At 39.4% G+C, this 19,327-nt stretch overlaps 1 protein-coding gene across 5 annotated transcripts in view; it reads right to left on the bottom strand.

The window, feature by feature from the left end:
- The window catches only part of PIK3C2A (phosphatidylinositol-4-phosphate 3-kinase catalytic subunit type 2 alpha), a 116,820-nt gene that overhangs the window by 71,751 nt on the left and 25,742 nt on the right, over positions 1-19,327 (bottom strand). For 4 of the 5 annotated variants that reach the window (XM_037999644.2, XM_073017987.1, XM_037999645.2 and 1 more), the window contains one exon: positions 7,531-8,660. In XM_037999644.2, coding sequence (XP_037855572.2) covers positions 7,531-8,595 — 1,065 coding nt within the window. In that variant the 5' untranslated portion in view covers positions 8,596-8,660. Of the gene's footprint in view, positions 1-7,530; positions 8,661-15,867; positions 15,890-19,327 lie in introns of those variants that run through there. The other variant, XM_073017992.1, reaches the window with a different exon arrangement.

The raw sequence follows: 19,327 nt of genomic DNA, 5'->3' as shown, positions 1-19,327 counted from the left end.
AAAAAAAAAAAAAAAGAATATGGGGAAGATTTATACCTATACAAGTTCAAGGTTCATGTCATTATTACCCAGAAATTATATGGAATACACCACCAAGTTTTCAATAAATACACTTTAAACATTAAATACATGTTACTTTTCAGAAGAAAGTTGGTTACATCCTTATTTGGACTTTTTCTCCCCCTAAAGAAACTTATCTGTATTGTTCAAATACACTCAGCCAGACCATGAAAATCACATGTCGTTTAACCTTCCCTCTTCTTTAAAATTAATCATAGATGCTTTGCCAACGGGAAAATGTTTATAATGTTAATACAATTAACTTTTAGAAAGAGTTTACAACCACAGAACTTTGCAAAGCCAATTCTATGAAAATAATTCGATCCATTACTAAAATTCTTTGAAATCTACTCAAGGTATTTAAATTCATAGCTATTAACTAAAAGCCTGATTTAAACTTAAATTGCCAGAAGACACAGTTTTAAGTATTACGTCTTTTACTGGTTTTGGTCACAAAAAAATTGGAACTAAAGTATTTAGAATATTATTAATAAAACAAAGGACACTAGATGGAAACAGGAAGTAAGCTTGCTGAGTGAGAAGAAAAATACCCTCTGTGTTGAGTTTTCACTACAAAGCATAAAATTCTTACAGGAAATGAACACTTAAGCATGTGAAGTAATTATAAAGAATAGGCATTGCAAATTATTTTCCAATAAAAAATATGAGGGAAAAGTTTGTAAATAGAGATGAATGGTGTGTGAAAAATTAAAAGCTCCGTGTCAATGAATTGTGCCATGGATTTCCAAAGTCAGCCTATTACCAGTGTTCAGTTTATCTCCCTATTTTGGTCTACATCAAACCAAACTTTATCTTCCTGTACACAAACAAAATGAAATCTTAGCACTAACAAGAAGGCTTAGAACTTTTTTATACAAAAATCCATTCTGGGCCGGGTGCAGTGGTTCACACCTGTCATCCCAGCACTTTGAGAGGCTGAGGTGGGTGGATCACCTGAGGTCACGAGTTCAAGACCAGCCTGACCAATAATGGTGAAACCCTATCTCTACTAAAAATACAAAAATTTGCCGGGCGTGGTGGCAGGCACCTGTAATCCCAGCTACCTGGCAGGGAGGTTGAGAGAGGAGAACTGCTTGAACCCGAGACGTGGAGGTTGCACTGAGCCAAGATTGCGTCATTGCACTCCAGCCTGGGTGACAGAGCGAAACACCGTCTCAAAAAAAAAAAAAAAAAAAAAAATCCTATCTGTAGCATTTATAACAGGTGCATGCCAAGCCTCTAAGTCATCAAATAATTGTGTTTACAACTGTTAAATTTAGCCTAAACCTGCCTCCTAACACATTTTAAGTTCAGCCTAACAATTTCTCCATGCATAGTGAACTGTAACCTAGCTGGACATGTAAACAAACTGTAACCTACTCTTGTGCCAATCACCAAGTTTCAGCCAATCAAGGGTGGCCAACGGTTCAAAACATGTTCAAATAAGGCAAACGTCAGGCCATAACCAATTCAGCTGTTTCTGTACCTCATTTCCATTTTCTGTACATCACTTTCCTTTTCTGACCATAAATCTTCCACCACATGGCTGCACTGGAGTCTCCTTGAACCCATTCTAGTTCAGGGGCTGCCCGATTGTGACCTCTTCTTTGCTGAATTAAACTATGTTAAATATGTCTAAAGTTTTTCTCTTAACACAACCTGAGAGCAACCATCATGAAATGTCTCTTTTTAAGTTCCTTTGTAGATATTTAACCATGAAACCTGTCTCCCTGAATTTTCTTCCCCATTGGTTCTTGTTCTACTTTTTAGGACAATGGATTTTAAAATTAAGCTACTAAACTGAATTCTCAATTCACAGAAAAAAATATATAAACAAATAGGACTTGTTTGGCCAGGCACGGTGGCCCACGCCTATAATCCCAGCACTTTGGGGGACTGAGGTGGGTGGATCGCTTGAGGTCAGGAGTTCGAGACCAGCCTAGTCAACATCGTGTGACCCCCCCACCAACTCTACTAAAAATGCAAAAATTAGCCGGGCGTGGTGGCATGCACCTGCAGTCCCAGTTACTTGGGAAGCTGAGCCAGGAGAATCACTTGAACCTGGGAGGTGGAGGTTGCAGTGCGCCGAGATAGTGCCACTGCACTCCAGAGCCTGGGTGACAGAGCGAGATCCTGTTTCAAACAAACAAACAAAACAAACAAACAAATAGGACTTGTTTAATTTTAAGTTTTTCTATGTAATGTATTTTAACTTTCAGCCCTTCCAGTTATTTCTCTTTGTTTTTTAGAGACAGGGTCTCATTCTATAGCCTTGGCTGGAGTACAAGGGCTTTATTATCATAGCTCACTGCAGCCTCAAACTCCTGGGCTTGAGATCCTCCTACCGCAGCCTCTTGAGTAGCTGGGACTACAGAACAGCTGTAGTCACAGCGTGCGTCACCACACACAGCTATTTTTTTTTCCCCATAGACACGGGTCTCCCTACATTCCTCAAGTTGGTCTCAAATTCTTGGCCTCAAGCAATCCTCCCACCTGGCCTCCCAAAGCACTGGGTTTACAGACATGAGCCACCACACCTACCCTTCTACCAGTTGTTTCTATTAAAATCTAGCACAGATTGTCATCTAGTGTAACACAAAGTAGTATACTTAATATATTTAACATACTGAAAAAATTAGTACATCAATATTTCATCCTGTTTTATAAGAGCACCATGACTTTCAGGTATTCTACTTTCTGAATTAGTTTGAAAATGTATGTCCAAAATACAAAACCATTAAAAAAAAAAAAAAAGTCCACTTCCTCTTCCACATAGCAACTTCCCAAATTTCAACTATTATTTCTGAAAGGGATCTAGTCTAGCCAACTTTATTTCATAGATAAAGAAACCCAGATTCAGTGATTTAACTCCAATTAATACTCTCTTCTTGAGACAAAATACCTCCAACAGTTCCTTAAATGGCATAAGTTCTAGATCCTGAAAACTATAGTCTTCTCCTTTCAAGACATACTCTAGGCTGGGCACAATGGCTTACACCACAGGGAGACCTCACCTTCACAAAAACTAAAAAAATTAGCTGGGTGTGGTGGCATGTACCTGTAGTCCCAGCTACTCAGGAGGCTGCATTAGAAGAATCACTTGAGCCTGGGAGGTATAGGTTACAGTGAGCCATGATCACACTGCTGCATTCCACCCTGGGTGAAACAGTGTGAGACCCTGTCTTAAAAAAAAAAAAAAAAGACACACTTCAGTTTCCTTACTGGTGGCCCCTCTTAGGATATACTCAAACAAAATTATTAGATGGGGTTTAATTAGAGTATAATGGGATGATGAACACTTCCTCAGCCATGCTGCAGTTAGACTCCCCTAAGACTGGCAAGTACCCTAAGCCACGTCAGTTCTGATAGCCCGCTATCAGTAAAGCTGTTGACATGTTACACTGTAGTAATCTAGCTCCAATCTCTGATTGATCCCCTGATCAAGTCATATTATTGCTTACCCAGTTTCTGGCTCATATCTCTCATAATTCATTTGCTTACTACTTTAATCCTTCCCCTATACTTTTTAACTAAGATCTAGGAATGTGTTTCTGCTCAAACTAATCCTGGCTGGCAGCCTAGTTAATTAATTCCTAGAATTTGAGCAACTAGCAGCTCTCTGTAACAACCATGTGACCTGATTACCCAGATCTTGCTGGGCAAACTTCTTCCTATCTTTAGGAAACTACCCATCCTCATTATTCCTCCAAGATACTTTCTGAAAGCACCCCAAATAAGGAAAATATCAAGATGGTACTGTGACAAATATTTTAATACATAGGAAAAAATAAATGTAGGGAGACTTACATGGGTGTCACACCCCTGTCCCACCAAAGGAAAGGGTGCAGAACACATATGTTGAACTAGAAGTGACCAATCTAAACTAAAAAGGTCAAGCAGGGGCAGGAAGTTGAGTTTTGCAATGAAAGCATTAGCAACCTATGCTTTGGGTTTTGAGCTGAAAAGAAACTGTTCCCAGGGTACTCTATTTTTACACTTTGCTATTTGCCTTGTCATTTTCCCAACCTTGTAGGCTCCTAAAGTATGAAGAAACTTTAAAGTCATCTAGTCAAGAGGTCCCAAATGCAGGTCCAAGGGAGTAACACATTTGCTGCATTAGAATCACTTAGAGAAAGTTTTGCAAAAACTGGTTATCTTCCCCCTGAAATTTCATACTGTCCTTTGGCACCCCTTCCTCCAAATCAGGACTGAGTAGGCCTAAACTCTGTAGGATACGGTGACATATAACTAAATTTGGGAAGCCATTTGAACCATATTTGAATATCTCCTATGACAGGGAACTTACTCCTTCCAAAATAGCATGTTGTATCACCGGAGTTTGAAAAAGGGAGGGCTGGCCGGGAGCAGTGGCTCATTCCTGTAACCCCAGCACGTTGGAAGGCTGAGGCAGACAGATCACCTGAGGTCAGGAGTTTGAGACCAGTCTGACCAACATGGAGAAACCCCATCTCTACTAAAAATAAAAAATTAGCCGGTCGTGGTGGTGCATGCCTATAATCCCAGCTACTTGGGAGGCTGAGGCAGGAGTATCGCTTGAACCCAGCGGCGGAGGTTGCAGTGAGCTGAGATCACGCCATTGCACTCCAGCCTGGGCAACAAGGAGAAACTCTGTCTCAAAAAAGTAAAAAAAAAAAAAAAAAAAAAAAAAGCTGGGGAGGGCTTTGAGAGTCAGATGGGTTTGAATGTCAGTCCAACTTGTTATCATGGAAATTTTCAAATATACACAAAGTAGAATAATAGACACCCAGGTATCCATCATTGGCTTCAGCAATTATCCACATATAGCCAATCTTGTTTCATCTATAAGCTCTCTAAACCCCAACACCTCACTTGATTTTATTACATTTTAAATTCTACAGTATATATCTCTAAATATGATTCATTTAATTAATTGCAATATCATTATTACACCAAAATATTAACAATAATTCCTTTTAACTTATTTACATCTCAATTTCCTCAACTGTAAAATAGGGATGGGTCATACTCTGGCCTCACAGGATTCTTGTGAGCTTTCTGTCTCAGTGATTAAAAAAAAATGTAGAAGAGTCCTTTGGCTTTGGCAACATATTGGTAAAAAATAATGATAAAGAGTTCAGTTTGAATACGTACAACATAGATAAAAATCATGTAAGTTCTTGCTTTCAGAATCCCAGTCTTGGAGCTGTGGACAGTAAATAACCCACCTACCCAGAAACCTCAACTTGCTTAAGATGATGACTACAATGCATCTGGAATGGTAATATCAGCTCAGCTGGGACAATCTATTTCTCTCAGTAGGTAAATGACTTTTCAACAATGGGAAGTTCAGAATTTAAGATATAAGGTAATTTATAAACATCTGTGTTAACTTCAAGACAATCTATCGTAGCTACAATGCATTCATTGTGGGGCTCTGCCTTCTACCAGTGCAAGGGTTGAGCCTAAGCTCAGCTCCCTACAAGACAAGGGGTTTCCTTTCCTTTGATAGCAAGACTAACTTTTCAGAGCCCCAATGTCTTTCTCCAGGTTCGAGGCAGTTGCCCTTCCCAAACAACTCTAAACAGCTGACATCTTAAATCCAGACTACATCTCAAATCCTGACTCCAGGTACTAAACACAGAATTCGTTTCTCTCATGAGAAACCTATAAAATAGAGACCCACAGCTAGGAAGTCATCTGCCTGTTAGAAATTGATCCGAATATGAATCCAGCAGTGACCTGGACCCTGCAGGATGGGAAGATCAGGGGGACCAGTGCCTTCCCCCCACCACCCCTATTTTTTGAGGTAGGGTCTTGCTCTGTCACCCAGGCTGGAGTACAGTGGTGCAATCATGGCTCACAGCAGCCTCAACCTCCTGGTCTCACACGATCCTCCTACCTCAGCCTCCCAAGTAGCTGGGACCACAGGAGTATGCCATCATGCCCGGCTAATTTTTTTTATAATTGTGGTAGAGACAAGTTCTCATTATGTTGCCCAGGCTAGTCTCAAAGTCCTGGGCTCAAGTGATCCTCCCACCTTAGTCTTCCAAAGTGCTGGGATTACAAGCATGAGTCATCATGCTGTCTAAACTTTCTTAACACCTATTTCTCTTCTTTCCAGACATCCAAATGGTTTTGTTTAAAGTCAACAATTCAGCCAGGCGTGGTGGTTCACGCCTGTAATCCCAGCACATTGGGAGGCCGAGGTGGGCTGATCACCTGAGGTCAGGAGTTCGAGACCAGCCTGATCAACATGGAGAAACCCTGTCTCTACTAAAAATACAAAATCAGCCGGTGTAGAGACACATGCTGTAATCCCAGCTACTTAGGAAGCTGAGGCAGGAGAATCGTTTGAACCTGGGAGGTGGAGGTTGCAGTGAGCCGGATTGCACCACTGCACTCCAGACTGGGCAACAAAAGCAAAACTCGGTCTCAAAATAATAATAAATAAAGCCAACAATTCAGCATAAACCGATCCAAATCATGCAAAATCCATCCCTCCTTCCCCATCTAAATGCTAGTTAACTCCCAATGACAAAATAGTAGACAGGTGCTGATCTAATTAGCTGAATGATATAATTCACACTAAAGTGAGAATGAGGCTTAAACATTCCCAGGTTACACAGATAGAAGAGCAAAACACAAATCCGCAATGGTAATATTTCATTCTTCACTTTTATCGATAAAAGTGTTTAAAGGGAGAGTCCTTTAAGTTGCTCTTCTCTCTCTGGGGTTATTTTTTCATTCATTGATTCATGGTTAAAAACAACAAAACAAAATGCATGAGAATTTCCATAATGGGACTAAAAATAAAAATTCCTTATCTGCGTTAAAAAAATAAAAGGGGCCGGGCGCGGTGGCTCAAGTCTGTAATCTCAGCACTTTGGGAAGCCGAGACGGGCGGATCACCAGGTCAGGAGATCGAGACCATCCTGGCTAACACGGTGAAACCCCGTCTCTACTGAAAAATACAAAAAAAATAGCTGGGCGAGGTGGCGGGTGCCTGTAGTCCCAGTTACTCGGGAGGCTGAGGCAGGAGAATGGCGTAAACCCGGGAGGCGGTGCTTGCAGTGAGCCGAGATGCGGTCACTGCACTCCAGCCTGGGCGACAGAGCGAGACTCCGTCTCAAAAAAAATAAATAAATAAATAAATAAATAAATAAATAAATGGAATAAGGAAGAGAAAGAAGGGATCATATGTAATGAGGAGACATGGTCAGACAAATTTAAAATATCTTAAATGCCTCTAAGTGACAGCCAGATCCTTCATTAGAGGCTTTTTATTTACAATCCTGGAAAAATATTAATAGCAAGCAATTTTTCAATTGGCCTAATCACATTTAATCCTTTGCCACACAAACAATCAAAGCACACTTGAAAGCAAAGAAAAAATTCAAAATGAAAAATATTTTTTTTCTTAACAAATTACGTACACAAATATGAACTCTGTTATACTAAATTTCAAAAGTTAGTAAGAAAAGACTATACCTGAAATATATGGCCCTGGGCTTTTGCAAGCTGAGTTGTTCGAATATTTAAAGACTGGCTTCTTGTTACAGTTGCCACAGAAAGGGATTTTCCATTCACCTTTCTTTCAAGATGACGATTTGCTGGTGATCTCTCTTCAAGAAGAACAGCATCCCAAGGATCCTTTGCTAGCAAACTTGAAATATTTTTCTCTTCTTCATGGTCTAATACCTCCACATTATCCACCTTAGGCTTACTTAGAGGATCCAAATCTAACCAGTCAAATTTACTGATATCCTCAGACTTTGGAGATACCTGTAGACTGCTGACTTTTGAATCTGTTATCTCCAAATCAGTCCTTGCTTTCCCATTTTTTAAAAATTCTGATGTACTAGCTATTTTGTCAAATAGTTTTGCCATGTCAGGACTGACTACTGGACGATAGATAGGTAAGCTTCCTTGTGGATGAAAGGGTGTGGCAGGTGTCAAAGGATATGAGAAATATGGAGATTGTCCCGGAAGACTTAAATATATAGGTTCTGTAGATGGAAAAGTGGGCATTCTTGGATTGAAGCCATTTTGGAATGCAGCCTGTTTACTGTAAGTAGAAGGATAAATAGAAGGTAAAGTATAAGTGGAAGGCCCAGATAATCCAGGTGGCCACTGTCCTCTCTGAATAGTAGGTCTAAAATAGAGCTGTGCTGAAAAGGAAGGGCTCAGAACAGGAGTAGCTGGTAATACAGGTGTTTTTCTAGTCTCAAAACTGTCATCCAGCAATAGTTTCTCAAGTTCAGCTTGGGTGAGCTTTTCTACATCAATATCTAATGCTCTTTTTTGGGAATCTGATTCGGGAAACACCATGAGATCATAATCCTGTTTATTATAAACCTGTGCTTTTTTTCTGGTGCTGCTTGACAACTCAAAGCCTCTCTGATTGTCAGTCACTTGCCTATCCTTTTGCAGTTTTGCTAAAGCCTCTGCTTCCATCTGCAATGCTTCTTCTTTGTCCACATCTTTTGCTCTTGTTGGTTCCGGATGTGAAGATGGACATTCTTTAAATCCTCTGTTGCTGGATATCTGAGCCATGTCCACCAAAAAGACCAAACCTTCCTTCCTCTATTTTTTTCTTGTAGCTTCCAAAATGGCAAGAGCTATACATAAAAATAAACATAACACTCAATTAGATTTCTAAACATAAATATATTTTGTTTGCAACCTACCCCATATGATATAGGACTTAAAGTCACTTAGAAAAATACACTATAAAATAAACAAAAACAGTTGGATGAAATCTGGGTGAAGGAACACTTAACACCTTATACACTGTTGGGTTACAGAAGATGTTCAGATACACATTACTTTAACCCCATTTCCTGACCCAACTGGAAAGCTGGCACAGTAAATGAACTTTCATTTTAGCAGTCACAATGGCTGCCATTAACCAGTGGTACTTCTGGCAGAATTCTCAGCATGAAATGACTTAAGAGCTAGTCACATATTTTCAAAAGTTCAGACAGGGTTTACCGATATGCAGAAATAGCAAGTCAAAATGGTTTTTGATCTTTTGCTATTTGTTAAATTGCTCAAAAGCCAATTAGCAATAAAAACATCCAATACCTAGCTAATAAAAGAGGAAACTATTATTTTATCAAAATACTATGTGCAAAACTGATTAAGGTTTAATAATCTTCCAGAAATATTAAAAATGTATAATGTAACACGGATTTGAATAATAAGACAAAAGTGTTAAGGCTTATTAGAAGTTCTGAGGTAATATTTCACTCAAAGATTAAATTACAGCTGAATTGGTCATATAGTTTTAATTACATTTTTATTGTGATTATCTGCAGTTAAATCAATAGTTATAATACCAAAATTTCTCCTTTTCAAAATCCTTAAATATTTTTATTCATGAAAAGATGAGAAGATTACTTTGTCATAGATTAGCTTACAAAAATTTATACTCCTCTATTTAAGACAAACACTTAATTCAGACCAAGATTACCCTGTGAAGCAGTATGACCAACTGAAAGGTTGCTTAGCTACTCTGTAACACAGAGCACATTTCCTCCTTCTAAACAATATGATAAAAGGTTTAAATATGGATTCTGTAGTCACATCACCTTAGTTTAAGAAGGTATATGACCGGCCAGGCACAGTGGCTCACACCTGTAATCCCAGCACTTTGGGAGGCCAAGGTGGGCGGATCACGAGGTCAGCCGATCGAGACCAACCTGGCTAACACAGTGAAACCCCGTCTCTACTAAAAATACAAAAAATTAGCCGGGCATGGTGGCGGGCGCCTATAGTCCCAGCTACTCAGGAGGCTGAGGCAGGAGAATGGCATGAACCTGGGAGGCAGAGCTTGCAGTGAGCTGAGATCCCGCCACTGCATTCCAGCCTGGGCAACAGAGCGAGACTCCGTCTCATAAAAAATAAAAAGAAGGTACACAACCTTGGGCAAATGAAAACTTTTCTGTATGTCTTACTTTTCTAATTTTTTAAATAAAAAAGTATCAATCTAAATTAGTATACAAACTAAATGAAATAATACACATAAAAGTGCTTATCATTGGCTTTGGGCATAAGCATTAAATAAATGGTACGTATTATTAATCTAATCTGGTTTGTGATACATCTAGTTTAAATACCTAGAAAGCAAGAGAGCTCCTGTTTACATTCTATGGTCTTTCTTTCTAGCAAACACAGTGCTTGTCTACCATATATGCTCAATATATGCGTGATGCAAGGAAGTAGGAAAAAAACAAAATAAACTCAAATTAATATAATACAAACAAAAATCGAAGTGTTGAGGTAATACTACACAAACAAAAAAAAATTAGTGAGGAGGTCACGAAGAAAGAGGAATTCAAAGAATGTCCTTGGAATGTTCTTGGGGGGTATTATTTTGCAATCCTTCATACAATTATTTTCCCTTCTGTGGTAGACTACAAAGCATGGGCACAATGTATATTTAAAATATGCACACTTTACTGTATGTAAACTTTATATCAAAAGAAAATGCTGTAAATATTGAACTCTTGTTAAATATGCACAAAGTACTTAGAGGAAAGTACTAATGTCTACAATTTGTTGTTCTTGTCGTTTAGAGATGGGGGGGTGTGTCTCACTATGTTACCCAGGCTGGTCTTGAACTCCTGGCCTCAAGCGAGCCTCCTGCCTCAGCTGGGATTACAGGCATGATCCACTGTGCCTCGCTCTTACAATTTACTTTGAAATGCATTTTTTTAAAAGATGAATTAATGGATAGCAGAATAGATGGATAAATATGTGATTAGACAGGTTGGTATGAACCCTGGGGGGCGAAGCTTGAAGAGAGCAGAGATCGCGCCACTGTACTCCAGCCTGGGCGACAGAGCGAGACTCTGTCTCAAAAAAAAAAAAAGAAAAATGTTTATAGTAGAATCTAGGTGATACAAATATGAGTGTTCACTTTGAAATTCTTTTAACTTGGTTGCCAAGACTGAAAATTTTCAAAATAAAAGGCTAGGTAGTAGGGAACAAGAGAAGCACAAATTCCTCCCATTTCAACACATACTCCCATGATTTTGTTGCTCCTCCCATAAAGAGGAGGGCTCTATTTCTTTACTCTCTTGAGCTGAGAAGGCCTTGTGACTTGGCTTTTACCAATGAAATGGAAGTGACACTGTGGGAATAGGAGTTCCAAATCTAGGTCCTAAAAGGCTTTACTACTTCAGTTCTTTGTCTCTTGAAATGCAGCCACTGCTATGTGAATGCTCACTGTGGATGACAGGGGCCAGCTAACAGCCAGTACAAACCACCAAACATGTGATCTTAGACCAAACATGGATCTTAGACCATCCATCCACGCTCCAGATGACCACAATTCCATGAGTGACCAAAGGTGAGACCAGCAGAAGAAACCACCAACCTGAGCTAAAGTCAAATTGATAACCCACAGAATCATTTTGGAATGATCTGCTATATAGCAATAGATAACTGATAAACTTTTTCTTATTACTTTTAGAAAACAAAGTGCAAGCCACTTTACCATTTAGCAACAAACTTCTGTTTTAACTTCCACCACCACCTTCCTCAACTTACCCTCAGGGAACAAATGGTTTTCTTTTCCTTTCTAAGGAGACCTCCTCCATGTGTATCCTTAACCCCACTGAATTCCCCTCCACTTCTTCATCAGTGATTACCTCCTTTGCATTGTTAACTTATTTACTTGCTTAGGGTCCTGTGCCACAAAAATGCTTAAGTCTTCTCCATATTGAAGGGGGGGGGTGAAATCTTAACATTCCCCTTTAGATTCCAGAAGCTTCCATTTTAATTTTCTTTTTTCAATGCCATACTTCTCCAATGAGTGACCTAGAAAATCTTTTCTTTACACATCCTGCCTTGGAAAAACTCTACTTGTACTTCAGGGCCCAATTCAAATACTGTCTCCTCTCTTTAGCTTTTCCTAAGCAGCTCTTATCAGAATTCATCTTTTTAGATTAACCAAAACATTTTTATCACAGCTTTCTCTTCTTCACTTCTGTAGACCTTTTGCTGTTTTTGCCTATCAACATCTTTGCTTCTCGTTGTTGAACCTACAGCTTCCGTTTTGGAGACTGATCTCCCTTTATCCCACATAGTTAAAGTAGAACTGGCCATCTCTACCCTTGTCCCCCACCCCCATCCACCCCAGAGGATCCAAATCTGGCCCATCAGAGTTAACTCCTGGACTTCTGCTGAAACTATTTGGAAAGAAAGCTCTTCTTCGAGCTTACTAAACTCAGATGTAAGCCTGGCCCTGGTGTGGCCGTCTTTGTCGCCACTTGAGGAGATACTGCCTAAGAATGAATCCAATCCAGAGGAAAGCAGAGCTAAGATAAAACGAAGAAAGACAGATTCTGGCTAATATTACATTAAGCATCTGGATCCAACCAAGCCCAAAGCCAGCCTTTCATTTATGTAAGCCAGTAAGTCTCCTTTTTTGCTTAGGCCAGTTTAAAATAAGCTTCTGCCATAACAAAAAATGTCCTGATGAACACAGAATCTGTGAACCTATGTGTCTACACCCAACGGACTAAAATAAGCTTAAGTGCAAAGGCCTACTTGTTTATTTTTGGAGTTCCCCATAACATTTAAAAGTACTTTGCTTAATGAATGAAAACTTAATTTACTGAACATGTGGGGTTTGTTTCTTTGTTTGTTTAGACAGAGTCTCATTCTGTTGCTCAGACTGGAGTGCAGTGGCACAGTCTCGGCTCACTGCAACCTCTGCCTCCTGGGTTCAAGCAATTCTCCTGCCTCAGCCTCCTGAGTAGCTGGGATTACAGGCGCCTGCCACCACACCTGGCTAATTTTTGTATTCTTAGTAGAGACTAAAAAGTTTAGTGGAGACTAATAGCATTTTGCCATGTTGGCCAGGCTGGTCTTGAACTCCTGACCACAAGTGATCCACCTGCCTCAGCCTCCCAAAGTGCTGGGATTACAGGCGTCAGCAACCTCACCTGGCTGAACATGTGTTTTAACAAGAGGGAATGAGGGCTATTGGACAGTCTTAAAGAAGGCATTTCCAATGGCACAAGAGGATGGATATATGGTAGGAAAAATAAAACAAGTGTAATCACCTATTGTGGAACACCAAAGTATACTGCCTATTTTTCATAAAATCAGATGTATTAAAACAAAATAGCAGCCACGCACAGCGGCTCACGCCTGTAATCCCAGCACTTTGGGAGGCCAAGGCAGGTGGATCACCTGAGGTCAGGAGTTCAAGACCAGCCTGGCCAACATGGTGAAACCCCATCTCTACTAAAAATACAGAATTTAGCTGGGTGTGGTGGCATGCACCTGTAATGCCAGCAACTCAGGAGGCTGAGGCAGAAGAACCCTTGAATCCAGGAGGCAGAGGTGGCAGTGAGCCAAGGTCACCATTGCACTCCAGCCTGGGCAACAAGAGCGGAACTCTGTCTCAAAAAACACAATACAACAAAACAAAACAAAACAACACAATAGCATTTTACAAAAAGAAAGGCTACTTAGATATAATTCATCTTCCACAAGCATAATGTCAATTTGTTATTTAAGTATTCTCCTTGTTGCCACATTTGGTAATGAACAATGCAGCATTATTCTGAAAGAAGGATCTAGATTTTTTAAAATTAGTTTACAATAGTTTATTCACTGGAGAATACACTTGTTCTAAGTATTTCAAATGAATGTTAACTCTCATTTACTGATAAAAGTATAAAATTAATCATTTGAAATATATTTTAATAGTGAGTATGGGTTTTTCTCACATCACCAATTTATTTGCTTGCCCTGTTTCTAGTACCAACAACCAAAGTAGTACATGCTAAAGTAAATTCAACTTTAAGTAGTAAAAGTGAGCTGAATGCTACCAGCTAAGTTACCATATTTTAGTTTTCCAAGAGGTTATCATGCATGTATACTAAAATGGCAATAAAAGAACTTAACAGTTTGTCCAAAAGTAACCCTGTGCTTCAGCTATTTTTCTGGGGCTGCAGCATTGACATGCTCCATTAATTTTTTAAAATAAAACTTCATTTGATGACAAACATTTAGCAGGAAATAATTTCCTACATCCTAATTCAAAATGAAAACTTCAATGCTAATGTCCCCTTAATTCAAGCTGAGAAAGACAATATAACTAGTATTTGAATGAGGCCTGCAAATCATCTGCCAAAATTTTCTCAACATAAAGTAACCCACTGAAGATCACAAGGCTGTAGCTACTTTAAAATTCTTCAAAAGTGGGTAATTAAACTATTGAGTTAAACGTTTGGACACCATTTGCATATCCCAAAACAGAAGAATTAATTTAAAAGTTCTTGGCTTCTTCTGTGTTAGACAGTCATTTACAATTTAAATTTAAACCCCAGAAAACAGAAAAAAGCAAGTCGGTGCTGCTACCCATCTAAATGTTTTCCTGATCTTAAAATTTCAAGACAACTAAGAAAACGAAAAAAGAATTATTTGAGTTGAACAATACAGATATTTGTCCTCCCAAATGAATATAAAGCTTAAAGTAAAATAAATTATGGTACTTCCATGGAACTGATTTTTTTTTTTTTTTTTTTTGAGACAGAGTCTTGCTCTGTCGCCCAGGCTGGAGTGTGGTGGCGTGATCTCGGTTCACTGCAACTTCCACCTCCCAGATTCAAAGGATTCTCCTGCCTCAGCCTCCTGAGTAGCTAGGATTACAGGTGCCCACCACCATGCCAGCTAATTTATATATATATATATATATATATATATATATATATATATTTTTTTTTTTTTTTTAGTAGAGATGGGATTTCACCATGTTGGCCAGGCTAGTCTCAAAGCCCTGACCTCAGGTGATTCACCTGCCTCAGCCTCCCAAAGTGCTGAGATTACAGGCGTGAGCCACCGAGCCCAGCCAGAACTGAATATTATACCACCATTAAAAATAAAATCATGGGCTGGGCGAGCTGACTCGTAAACTTTGGGAGGCTGAGGTAGGAGGACTGCTTGAGCCCATGGGTACCAGACCAGCCTGGGCAACATAGTCAGACCCCTCTCTACAAATAAATAAATAAATTTTAAAAATTAAAAAAAAAAAAAAAAAAGAGATTATGGGCTGAGTATGGCAGCTCAGGCCTATGATCCCAGCACTTTGAGGCTTTGACAGGCCAAAGCAGGAGCATCACTTAAGGTCAAGAGTTCGAGACCAGCCTGGGCAACATAGCAAGACCCCTATCTCTACAAATAAAAGTTACTTGGATGTGTTGGAATATGCCTGTAGTCTCAGCTAGTCAGGAGACTGAGGTGGGAGGAACACTTGAGCCCAGGTGTTCAAGGTTACAGTGAGCTATGACTGTGTCACTGCACTCCAGTCCAGGGGACAGAATGAGACTCTGTCTCTAAAAAATAAAACAAAAACCAAACCAAAATAAAATAATTACGACTGCAGTAACCATGGAAAGTATTTGATAAAACCGTAGCAAATATCTGCATATCTCTATCTATGCAGAGAGATATATAGATACTATATGCCAAACATTGCTTTAAGCAATGCATTAACTAATTTAATCCTCACAAATTTTATAAAGTAGCTATTAGTATCCTTAGTATACAAATGAAGAAATTTAAGCATACAAGTTATGTAATCTGCTCAGTCTCACAGCAGCTAGCAAGTGATGAAATCAGGACTCAAATTCAGGCAGAACTAATTCTCCACAATGTACTTTAAAGTTATCTGAGTATCTAAATTACTATAATTCATCCACTATAAATATCAACTTTCATCTTCAATCATAGCGTTATTTTAATAAATTTGTTTCTTTTAATTATATCATGAGGTAATTAATACTGTTATTTAATTATAACACGTACCAGCCGGGCGTGGTGGCTCACGCCTGTAATCCCAGCACTTTGGGAGGCCGAGACTGGTGGATCACAAGGTCAGGAGATTGAGACCATCCTGGCTAACACGGTGAAACCCCATCTCTATTAAAAATACAAACAATTAGCCAGGCGTGGTGGCGGGGCGCCTGTAGTCCCAGCTACTTGGGAGGCTGAGGCAGGAGGATGGTGTGAACCCGGGAGGCGGAGCTTGCAGTGAGCCAATATCGCGCCACTGCACTCCAACCTAGGTGACAGAGCGAGACTCTGTCTCAAAAATAAAAATAAAAATAACATGTACCAATTTATCAGTTAATTTATCATCACCAGATGACTAGCAAATTTGTAATTTCACTGAGGGCAAGAACTTTTTTTCATCTTCTACTCTCAAACTTCTAATGCAGTTGAATGAATGCATCAATGACTAGAGAACATAAGACACCATTCCTTTTATCAAAGAGAAGCTCAAATTCTGAAACAGGAAAAAAAAGGCTAAAATGACTCATTTTTTAATAATTCACACTTTAAAAAATAACATGGTTGAGTTTAGAATAAACAGGTGGGGTGGGGGAGCAGATTATCTTAAAAACTAGGAGGGAGATGGTAATAGAAAACTAAAAGTAAAAGTTGTTCCATTTCTGTTAAAAGGAAAAACCCCAGTACATGACAAGATAATATTCTCCTATCTCTACTGATTCATGGAAGGAAAAAATGTCATCTGATGAAAGAAAGCAAGTATTCTGGTGTTAGGAACTATAAAAATTTGTCACAAAGACAAAAATAAAAGAATGTCCAGGTATTCGATGTGATTAGGTTAGAGTAACACTGTCCAAAAGAAACAGAAAGAGGCCGAGAGCGATGGCTCACGCCTGTATTCCCAGCACTTTGGGAGGCCAAGGCAGATGGATCACCTGAGGACAGGAGTTTGAGACCAGCATGGCCAATATGGTGAAACCTTGTCTCTACTGAAAATACAAAAATTAGCTAGGCATAGTGGTGGGTGTCTGTAATCCCAGCTACTCCCAAGGCTGAGGCAGGAGAACTGCTTGAACCCTGGAGGTGCATGTTGCAGTGAGTCAAGATCACGCCACTGCACTCCAGCCTGGGCAACAGAGTGAGACTCCATCTCAAAAAAAAAAAAAAAAGAAAAAGAAAAGAAAAAAATGAATGCCACATATGAAAGTTTCTACAGCTACATTAATTAAAAAAAAAAAAGATATTTAATCTAATGTATGAAAAATATTGTCATTTTAACAGGTAATATAAAATATGAATGAAATATTTCATGGTTTTAAAAAACATGAATCCTTGAAATCTGGTGTATATTATGCATTTGCACATCTCAATTTGGACTAGTTACATTTCAAGTGCTCAGCAGCCAAAGGTATCTAGTGAACAGTGCAAGGTTAGAGTTTATGAAGAGAGAAACAGGAACAAAAAAACATGATGAACAAGTATGTTTGCTTTCTGGGTGGTAAGGAAAAATGTATCTTCTCAACAGTCATCTCTTTCCACATGCCAAAAAATATCTCAAATTCCTGTTATTCTGGGGGAGAACAAAATTTTCTTTTTTTTTTTTTTTTAAGTCCCACAGATAACTTACTGTCTTTATTTATTTATTATTTACTTTTTTTGAGACAGAGTATTGTTCTGTTGCCCAGGCTGGAGTGCAGTGGCACAATCTCAGTTCACTGCAACCTCCGCTTCCCAGCCTCCAGAGTAGCTGGGATTACAGGCGCTAGCCATCACACCTGGTTGATTTTTGTATTTTTAGTAGAGATGGGGTTTCACCATGTTGGTCAGGCTGGTCTCAAACTCCTGACCTCAGGTGATCCGCCTGTCTCAGACTCCCAAAATGTTGGGATTACAGGTGTGAGCCACTGCACCTGGCCTATTTATTTATTTTGAAGACAGAGTCTAGCTCTGTTGCGCAGGCTGAAGGGCAGCGGCTCGATCATAGCTCACTGTAACCTAGAACTCCCGGGCTCAAGCAATCCTTTTGCCTTAACCTCTCGAGTAGCTGGGACTACAGGCATGTACCACTACATCCAACTAATTTTTAAATTTTTCGTAGAGACAGGGTCTCACCATGTTGTCCAGGCTGGTCTCAAACTCCTGGCTCAAAGCAATCCTCTCACCTAGGCCTCCCAAAGCGCTGGGATTACTGGTGTACACCATTGTACCTGGCCAACCTACAGCCTTTAAATGAGGTCTTATCCTTTATAATTTTTTAATTTTTAAAGTATATACTTCGTAATTACCTTAATATTCTAGATTTAGAAAACTGTTAACAATTTAGAGAGAAACGTGTTCACAATCAACCACAAAGGATAAGTTACAAAAAGATTAAATGTTTAAAAATAGAGACAAGGTCTCACTCTATCACTGAAGCTGGAGGGCAGTGACATCACCATAACTCACTGTAATCTCAAACTCCTAGAGGTTCAAGGGATCCTCCTGCCTCAGCCTCCCGAGCAGCTGAGATTACCAGTATAACCAGGCCCAGCTAATGTTTTCATTTTTTATAGAGACAGGGTCTGGCTATATTGCCCAGGCTGATCTCGAACTCCTAGTCCTAAGTGATCTTTTCACCTCAGCCTCTCAAATCACTGGGATTACAGTGTGAGCCACTGTCCTGGCTCTAAATAAGTGTAAAGAAGTTGAATCGTGAAAACAAAAGACAACATAGAATTCCTTTGTAACCTCAGCATAAAGGCCTCCTAATATGACTCAAAATCTAGAAGCCACATGTGAAAAGATTCAAGCACACAAACATCTTTTAAAATAACTTTTGTTTGGCAAAAAAGCACCAGTGAATGTATTCATTTCCTCAGTAAATATTTATTGGGTGTATACTATGCATTAGGCACTGCTATAGGCAATGAAAACCAAAAATAAAAATAACTGAACCAAGCCTGGACAACATGGTGAATCCATATCTCTACAGAAAAAAAAATATATATATAAATCAGCAGGGCGTGGTGGCACGTGTTACTCTGGAGGCTGAGATGGGAAGACTGCCTGAGCCCAGGGGGTCGAGGCTGCAGTGAGCTATGATCGTGCCACTGTATTCCACCCTGGGCCACAGAGCCAGACTCTCTGTCAGAAATAAATACATAAAAACAACAGAACCATAAAAATGTCAATGAAAAGCAATAAACCAAGAAAAAATTTCTGCTATTCATATCACAAAGAGCTAATTTTTCTAATACATTAAAAACAACTACTAGCAAAAAAAAGGCTAGGTGCGGTGGCTCACACCTGTAATCCCAGCATTTGGTGTATATATATACACACACACACACACACGATTTGATTCATACAAAGTTCAAAAACATGAAAAACTATTTTATTTAAGAATGCTTACATTATGGCAAAACTGTGAAGGAAATGATTATCACAGGTGGTGGCGCACGCCTGTATCCCAGCACCCTGGGAGGCCAAGGCAGGC

The sequence above is a fragment of the Chlorocebus sabaeus genome, chromosome 1 (genome assembly GCF_047675955.1).
Source record: "Chlorocebus sabaeus isolate Y175 chromosome 1, mChlSab1.0.hap1, whole genome shotgun sequence".
Lineage (NCBI taxonomy): Eukaryota > Metazoa > Chordata > Mammalia > Primates > Cercopithecidae > Chlorocebus > Chlorocebus sabaeus.
This window is presented reverse-complemented; position numbering and strand designations above follow the sequence as displayed.